This window comes from Xiphophorus maculatus, chromosome 1 (assembly GCF_002775205.1).
Source record: "Xiphophorus maculatus strain JP 163 A chromosome 1, X_maculatus-5.0-male, whole genome shotgun sequence".
In the NCBI taxonomy this organism is placed as follows: domain Eukaryota; kingdom Metazoa; phylum Chordata; class Actinopteri; order Cyprinodontiformes; family Poeciliidae; genus Xiphophorus; species Xiphophorus maculatus.
The window spans coordinates 4,436,577-4,445,451 of NC_036443.1; the positions used below are offsets into that span (position 1 = coordinate 4,436,577).

Below are 8,875 nucleotides of genomic sequence, written 5' to 3' on the forward strand. Positions count from 1 at the left end.
AAAAACATGTTCATCACATTTTTTTGCACAAATCATCCTTAGATAATGAGATTTGAGTCTGCTCAGTTCTGCCCATTTCGAGCTCCTTTCGAAATGTCTGTCACTTTAAATCTAAATAATCTGCTGCTGGTCTCTCCCTCCATGTGTTGTGCTGGAGATGTGGAGCCTCCTGCACAACCAATAAAAACACAACAAGTGGTTTTTGGATGATAAGTCAACAACAAAACTCTTTTTTCTCTTTTATCAGCAGCCTTTCTTTCATTTACTGCATAAGCAGTAAATCCAGCTGACCAAATGTGCTGCAGTGGCGCTTGGAATGCTGGGAAACAGGCTGGACTTCGCTGGGGTTGCTGATTTGTGACGTCACATTTGGGACGTTTGCATTTTCCAGACACCAAAAAAAAAAAACTTTAACGTATTACCTAAAAACATCTGAGTGTTTTTTTTTTTTTTTTTTGTTTGCTTGTTTTTTTCAACGCTTTGACTGTTTTTAGAAGCAGTAGAAACCCAGGTGGAAGCATTAAAAAGTGCAAAATGGGAATTTTCTATTTGATAAAACTATCAAATAAAAAACTTGTTGATATAAAAGGTCAGTTTTAGTTCAATGCTGCAGGAAAGACAGTTTCATAAGACTCTCTTCACAGGTTTGGTTCTGCTCCTTAATCAAAACAAGCTAAACTGAGTTATCATAAAGTTTTATTATTAATCTGTGATTACATGTGGACGGTTACAGCAGTAGTAGTGACAGAAGCCTTCAGTGGTGGTAAAGGAGCTTCTGTGGCCCCCTGTCTCACTTCCACTGGCCCTTGTCGTAGTCCCACTTGGAGGATAATCCCTCCACAGGGTTGATCCTCATGTCCAGCATTCTCTGGAGCTGCCTGGCCTTCCAGTCATCCTCCAGCGTCCTGGGCCTGGGGGGGTAGACTGGGGAAAACAACAGGTTACAACCCCAGGTCTCTCCTTTCACTGCCAAACCTGTTAAGAGAGTGAAAACCTTTTTACCGTAAATCCTCTGCCACCAGACCACCAGGCCCGTGAAGCCCAGGAAGAAGAGCATTCCACCCAACACAGTCTTCCACTCTCCTGTGGGAGCCTTCATCTCGGCGTAGCTCTGGGAGAACTTGAGACGGTACACTGGAGGGAAGCAGAGAGGAGCCTGCTTTCAACTTCTACGTTCAAGATTTAAAAAAAAAAAAAAAAAGACAACATAAAACCCCAAAAGGGACCAAGTTCGAAAGCCAAAAGTAGAATTGCGTGTTTTATAAAATGATTATTTCAGAAGCGTTTGGATCCGTTTAACTTTTCCACATTTTGTCTCGTTGCAACGAAAACTTTTAAGGCGCCGAACTGTGATTTTATGCGATTGACCAGCACAAAGTGGCGCATATTGAAACGAAGCCTAAACATGTGTTTTGTTAGGCAGCATTAGAGAACAAAGAGGACCACCAGGACCGAGGAGCACAGCAGACGGGTCAGGGAGAACATGGCGGAGAAGTTTAAAGCAGAGTTATGGTCTAAACTTACAATTTTATCACAATATTGTGTGATATTGCAACTATGCATCTTTGGAAAGCAGAAGAACCTTAACGATTCTCTTACAATAGTAACGGTATTGTAATAGTATCATTATTACTCTTGTAATAAAGCTTAAAGTGATGAAAATAACTTTTTATTACTTTATTTGTAGCTAATTGACTCCATGACCCAGCAATTAAAGCCCCACAACACAAATATTGCTCTTGAACACCATTTCCATGTGTTTCTTTGACATCGTTCACATGAAGAAGTGTGATTTTCATCGCTAAACTGCCCACAGTGACTGCATTTGATCACATTTTCAAATGTATTGATATTTATTGAGACGCCTTTATTGAACAATCTGTGGAGAAAAATTGTCAAAAAAACCAAAACATTTCAACAATACGAACAGTTTTGGAGTTTTGTAAACATCATTAAGTGGAATTTACTGTGACAACAATAAGACATTTGTCACAATAAATAATAAACAATACGATAAAAGCTTCCCCCATTCCAAAACAATACCTGAAACTCAAAATATTCAATGGAGCACTGATCCGCTGCAAGGGCACAACTACAAATCTACCAACACATGGAATGGTTTTAGACCAATGTGGTGGATTGGTCTAAAATGGTACAGTCAAAGTCCAAACTGAGTCTGTGGAAAAAAATAATAGTTCATAGATACTCTCCAGCCAACCTGACCGAGTATGAAGTATTTGGAAAGAGGTCTTGGGCTGAAATCTGCAGAACTTTAAAAACTGTCACTATTTTACGCCACTTTTTGTTGGTCTGTCACATGAAACCGCAATGAAACACTGAATGTGTTAATGTGGTCACATGAAACCGCAATGAAACACACTGTGACCACATTTTTCACAATGTGGTCACATGTGAAAAAGATATCTAACTGTGTGAACTAATGAATCCCTGAAGAATGAGAAGAAATCAGAGGGTTCATTTACAGATCTGTGTAAATCTCTTGAGTTTGATACATCTCTGCATATTTTAGTGAAAGGAAAGTTGGTTTACATTTACAACACGGCGCTGTAAGTGTATGTTTTACCATCTGATGTAACGGTTTCTATTTTCTTTCTTTTCTTTTTCATTTTTTTTTTTTGACTAATTTCAGTTCCCCTGTCAAAATTTTCCCTGAAAGATTTATTATTGTGACACATCCACGTATAAACTGTCTGAGTCATGATCAGCATCAGTTTGAGTTTATTTTCAAAGCATATTTAAAACATGTGACAAATGATGATTTATAAATACGAACAAAGGAAATGAAACCTGAACAAGCCTGATGTTGCTCACTGATGTCAGCTTCCACATTCTCAACAGGAGAGGTTTCGTCTGACTGGTGTTACTGGTATTAATAATCCTCTGGCTCCTCTGGAGCAGATGATGAAAATTCTAACCTTTCAGATTAAAAAGGGGGCGGGACTTACAGGCGACCTTCTCCTCATTGGTCAGCTGACTCCAGGGTCCTTTCTCCTTCTGCTTCAGCTTCTCTTCAGCGTCGCTCAGCACGTCCTTGTAGGGCTTGTCAGGCAGAGGCATGTCCACGCGGTCGTAGTACGTCGGCCGAGACATGTCCACTGAATCTGACACCTCTGGAAGGACGGCAATACAAGAAGATATGGTTATTATTATTATTATTATTATTATTATTATTATTATTATTATTATTATTATTATTATTATTATTATTATTATTATTATTATTATTATTATTATTATTATTGTTATTGTTGTTTTTATTGTTGTTTTCACAGTCTTGTAAAGGACGCGATCTTTTCAAGATGGTGCAACAGTGCCATCTGCTGGTTCGACACACACATACACACGTTCTGATGTTTGGATTTTGTTTCTGTTGAAGTACAAATAAAAACACCGGTAATAATAATAATAATAATAATAATAATAATAATAATAATAATAATAATAATAATAATAATAATAATAATAATAATAATTACTGCTGGACATTTAGGCACCAGCCTCCCTGTTCAGCCCTGGAGGGATAAACGTGTTGGATGATCAAAAGAAGCGCGACTAGCATGAAGTGGAATAAGAATAAATTCTTAATAAGACGCATTTGTCGAATATATATATTTTTAATGTTAACAGGGAGCCATTTAATAAAGAAGCTGCAAAACCTTTTTGTATTGTAACAGAAAGTTGTTGATTAAATACATGGAACAGGGAGGGAATCAGTTTGTGTTTTATTAGATCTCAATGTAGTTTCCTCTGATCAATATTGAGTTATTTTATGGTCTGTTTCCCCCCCCTGAATAATTTGTTTACATTTATGACAACAGGTTCAGGTAAATTTATTCAGAACTCATGTGGGACCTGAAACTGGAATGAATGAACAAACAGGCAACAAACAAACATAAAAGCCCCATTGTTGATTAGTTACCATGACCTAATCTCATGAAAACACACTGAGTTGATCATTAATGCACAGAAAGAATCAGGAACTTTCTCCATACGCCATGTGTTATTTAGAGATTATATGAATTCTAGTCTTATATTAAATTCTTACCACTCAATGTCAACAAAGAAAAGAGACAGAAATCATTTACAACAACTTCACATTTTGCTCCAAAACTGAGTTCAGCACGAGAAACCTTGCCAGTGTATGACAGAAAAAAATGCAAAAAGCAAATCAAAGTTGTTTCAGATTATTAATATGAGTAATATTTGTACCATGGCTCTGCTGGCTCGCCGGCCTCCCCTTGCTGCTGGAGGTCAGGGCTGCTGAGGGACGCCCAGCCAGAAGACTTCCCAGGCGAGACGAGGTCAAGCGCAGCATCTGCAAAACACACGAGTGAATGTTTTTATCCCGTCTGCTGCTCAAAACGGTCATTTACTAGAAATCCGGAGACAGAATTTTGTTTCCATGACTAACACTAGAAATACAAACTGCTTAAGCTCCAAATTGTTGGTCATCGCACTCTGAGTTCTCCTGAATTGTAAATGTAAGTTGAAACAAAGTAAAAATATAATTTAATCTAAACCATAAATGTTAACACTTTGGCAGAGCCTCTTTTCTGACTTTTATAGTAGTCCTTCCTTCCTTCCTTCCTTCCTTCCTTCCTTCCTTCCTTCCTTCCTTCCTTCCTTCCTTCCTTCCTTCCTTCCTTCCTTCCTTCCTTCCTTCCTTCCTTCCTTCCTTCCTTCCTTCCTTCCTTCCTTCCTTCCTTCCTTCCTTCCTTCCTTCCTTCCTTCCTTCCTTCCTTCCTTCCTTCCTTCCTTCCTTCCTTCCTTCCTTTCACATGGTGTGAATCTGTTTGCCTCTTTCCATACATACATGCTTATTGTTGAAATAAGCAACATTTTGCAGAAGTGTGACTTCATTTTACTTGAAACATCTTAACCACGGTTGTTAATAAATTTCACAGCATCTGTAAAGTAGCACTTCTCATTTATTCATGTTTTAGAACACCGATATTTTTAAACATATGAACTAGAGCAGCGCGATGAGCAGAAAGTTGGATTTTCATCTCAAACAAGAACAGAGAAACAACCTAAATTAGTCTTAAAACAACCCAGGCGGAGACACCAGATTATAAAAGTTAAACTCAACTTTTCTACACGTGTGCTGGCTGTTACAATGCTTAATGCTTTCATAGACTTAATCAGCTGCTGTTTCTCTTTAAATATCAAAGCTTTGCTCCGTCATGTTGTTATTTACAACAGTGACACAGACCATCTGACTAAGAGCTTCAGAAAGGCGTCCTGGCAGGAAACCAAATCCCTTCTTTACCCGTCCGGCTCTCGGCGTTAATCACACACGACGCTGCAATCTACAACCCGCCTTATCATGTTTACTTCCATGTTTGGTATTTTAGGTTTGATCAGTCTGGGTTCTTTAACAAGGGGAGGCTTTGAAGCAGCAGTGATGATCGCCAGGTGATCTGTGTGTGTCTGCCTGATCTCATGCAAACACTCCAGATGCTGCTGCTGCCGCCGCCGTTACTGTTACTGGCTCTGCTCTCGCTCTAAACTTCACCCCAAAGCTCACAGCTAAATGTCGTCTGAGATTTTAATGACATTGAGTTAATGTGATTGGATCTTCTGCTTCTTTGAAGTCAAGCCATCATGGCACGTTTCAGCAACGAGGCCGTTAAAAAAACCATGATACAGAAAGAAACGATGGAACAAGCAATAAGCATCAGATTTGGTCAAATCATCAAGCAAAAAAAAGAAACATCAAATATGTTTAGTCAATGTTCCAGTTGATGTGAAGAAAAGTCAGCTCTAAACAGGAAGGTTTTTGGGCTTGATTTAAAGGAACTCAGTGTTTTGGGTGTTTTGCAGTTTTCTGGAAGTTTGTTCCAGATTTGTGGTGAGTAGTAGATGAATTCTGCTTCTCCATGTTTGGTTCTGTTCTTCTAGATTTGAATCAGAACCTCTGGAAGGTTCCACAGCAGATCTTTCATGTATTTTGGTGCTAAGTAAGTAGTTCAGTGATTTATAAGCAAACAGAAGTATTTTAAAGTATATCCTCCGAGCTGCAGGGACTTTACAACTGGAATGATGTCTTAAAATTATCATTATTATTTTTGTGATATTACTAAAAACGTGAGAGTACACGAGTTGAAAGTGCTCAAGGGTCACAACATTTGCATAGATAAATTAGAAATGCATTAATGGTGAATTTCTTTTAGTTTTACCTACAATAAACAAAACATGCAAAATGCTAAAGCAAATAACAGAGCAGCACCAAAAGAAAGGTCAGACCTGGATGTAGGTCACCTACACTTTGAACACTTTTAGCTGTGTTTATGGCCTGAGGCATGCTGTTCAATAAAATTCACCGAATGGTTGTGGTCTCCTTGACAATTGAAAGCAAAAACTTGGTTAACAAAAAAAATGCGTAAACATTGCCATTTCAAGAAAGTATAATTTGTTGGCAAAGATCTTACACGTCAAAATGTAGAAACATGTCTGTCTACATCAACCTCCTCTAAAGACAGCTAGCCGACTGTGTTTCGTGTGAACTGTGTTTGGACGCTCCTACCGCAAGTTGTGCTTCTAAGAGCATTTATTGTAAATCTGCTGCATTTCATTTGAACTGTGATTTGATCCAAGGGGGAGAAAGGTCCAATTTCAAAGTTCCCAGATTTTCCAGACATTGGTTTCAAATGTACAATTCAGACTAACTGGAGACATTAAGTCTTTGTTCGTCACAGTGTTCAGAGCTGGTCTCTTTCTTGAAACACATCAGAGGTCTAAATGTTTGGATCACCAACGAGCCTTCATGTTTACATTTCTGCTCGGCTGTTTAATGTCTGCAAGGACAGAATTTTTTTTTTCTAGAAGTTAGTTATTTTTTATGTTGTAACTTTTTTCTACATACTCAGTTCCTCTTTAGTCGTCTCTCCCTGAATCACTTCTAGAAATCTTTCGGGTCAATCTGAGCTCCTGTCCTCCCTGCACGTCCGCCTCTCTCCCCATCCTTTTGGGATTCAACACAGAGACTGGGTCTGTGTTGAAGGGTGGTGGTGGTGGTGGTGGTGGGTGGGAGTCTATTCCTGGTTTTATCCCGTTATGCTCCTCTCCATTTGTTGGTGTGAGCGACCAAAGCCGGATACTCACTGTGATGGTGAGACTGGAAGGTGCAGCGGGAAAAGCAGCAACGCTTCGTGAGAACAAAAAGTCTTCTTCGGCCTTCTCTCCCGTCGCCTCCTGACACCGAGCTGGAATCAACTGGTGGGCGGGCGACAAAGGAAGAGAGAGACAGAGGGGAGGGAGGCTGGGAGAGGGACCGAGCTTAGAGGAGGGGAGAGAGATCGGACAAATAAACAATCGAGAAGAGTGTGTGAGAGGACTAGCAAAAACAGAGAGGGGGTTCAGTTTCAAATAAGACAAGAACAATTTACAACTTCCTTCCAGGTTTTAATTAGGCCAATGGGGCGGCCGGAGTCCTTCAGATACAGCTTTGTGTGGTTAAGAAGTGGGATTACAGGTACTGATTGGCACTGAGCCGCCTTTATCTCAACATGGCAGCCAAGAGTCAGCAGCAAAAGTCGGTCTGGAAAGGTTAAATAAGGACAACAAAACACAAAAACAGCACAGGTTAACGTTCAGATACGCCTCTGTTGGTCCAACTGACAAGACCAGTAACTTTAAGAATATACTGAATGCTTAAGTAAAGAGCAAAATGCAAATTCTCTGTCATTTTTGTGAGTTTAAGGGAGGAGGTCACTGGTCAGCACTCCAAATGTATTATGTAACTAACCAAGTTTGCCAGGTTGACATGATTCTTGCATCTGCAGCCAACTCAGGTTAAAGTACAACCAGAGCGAGTTTGGAGAGCCATTTAGCAGTTAAATACCCAGTAGGTAACTTCTACAAAAATATGTTTTCCTTAAAACATATTAGTTAAAACTGTCACCATGTTGTGACAGCATGAGAAAGATAATCAGCAAGAAATTGAGCTCCCTCCCTGTGATCCTACTGCCATCTGCAGAAATACACCACTCCTGATCAAAAACAACCAATCAGAGCCAGGAGGAGAGGCTTAGTGCTCTCAATTAACCTCACGTATGTGCTGCTAAATGTGCTAATAACAACTTACAGGGAAACTGTTCATGCGCTGTCATTGGTGGCTCTGCTAACTAGCACGCGCACTTATGGTAGGCTATGTTGTGGTGAACCAGCTGCAGCACAGCAGAGGATGAAGGCATGTACATGTGCTTGATTGACAGCGCTAAGGCCCTCCTTCTGCCTCTGACTGATTGTTTGACTGAGTGGTTTATTTCTGTAGTTAGCACAGGGAGAAGGCAGAAGAGCTCGATGCCGAAACGTCTTTTGCTGCCTCGACATCACATCTCAATTTCACAAATATGTAAAAAAAAAAAAATTTTTTTATAAAAGCTCCATATCGCAGCTTTAATTGTGTTGAAAAGGAGAGAAGTGCTGAAGATCTGCTCTGCTTCTGTCAATACTGTCATATTCAATGAATTAGAATATCCCAATGAGTCTTGTCAGATTTATGCTGCATTGGTAGCACTGTTGCCACGGTGCAAGAAGGTCTTGGGTTTGAATCCCAGTCTGCAGTCTTTGCACATATTTTGCGTTTTTAACAGATACTCCGGCTTCCTTCCTAACATGACTGCTGGTTAGTTAGTCTCTCTGACTCCTTTAGTATAAATGTGTGGGTGATTGTCCTGTGTGTCTTTGTGCTGCCCTGATGGACTGGTGACCAGTCCAGGTCGTACCTCTCACCCAGTGACCACTGGGGACAGGCAACACCACACACTCCTCACCCCGCAAGGAAAAACAGATACAGAAGATGAATGAACGCGCGTACAAAAGTTTTCTGGGTGACTCTTGAGTCGACAGT

The 8,875-nt window shown here is 40.0% G+C and overlaps 1 protein-coding gene across 1 annotated transcript; it reads right to left on the reverse strand.

Annotated features, from left to right (window-relative positions):
* Positions 1-678: 678 nt before the first annotated feature.
* On the reverse strand, positions 679-7,261 carry LOC102221486. The gene is made up of 5 exons (XM_005806211.3): positions 7,126-7,261; positions 4,231-4,336; positions 2,967-3,131; positions 1,003-1,134; positions 679-924 (listed from the first exon to the last, which is right to left on the reverse strand). Exons 2-5 carry the CDS (start codon positions 4,334-4,336, stop codon positions 791-793), a joined length of 537 nt encoding a protein of 178 aa, XP_005806268.1. The 5' UTR covers positions 7,126-7,261; the 3' UTR covers positions 679-790.
* Positions 7,262-8,875: the final 1,614 nt, after the last annotated feature.

Excerpts from the sequence above, each read along its gene's own strand:
- LOC102221486 (XM_005806211.3), bottom strand. The coding sequence starts at position 4,336 with ATGCTGCGCTTGACCTCGTCTCGCCTGGGAAGTCTTCTGGCTGGGCGT. Across the intron at positions 3,132-4,230 it reads GGCGAGCCAGCAGAGCCATG|AGGTGTCAGATTCAGTGGAC; the intron begins GTACAAATATTA and ends CCGTCCTTCCAG. Across the intron at positions 925-1,002 it reads CTGGTGGCAGAGGATTTACG|TCTACCCCCCCAGGCCCAGG; the intron begins GTAAAAAGGTTT and ends TGTTTTCCCCAG.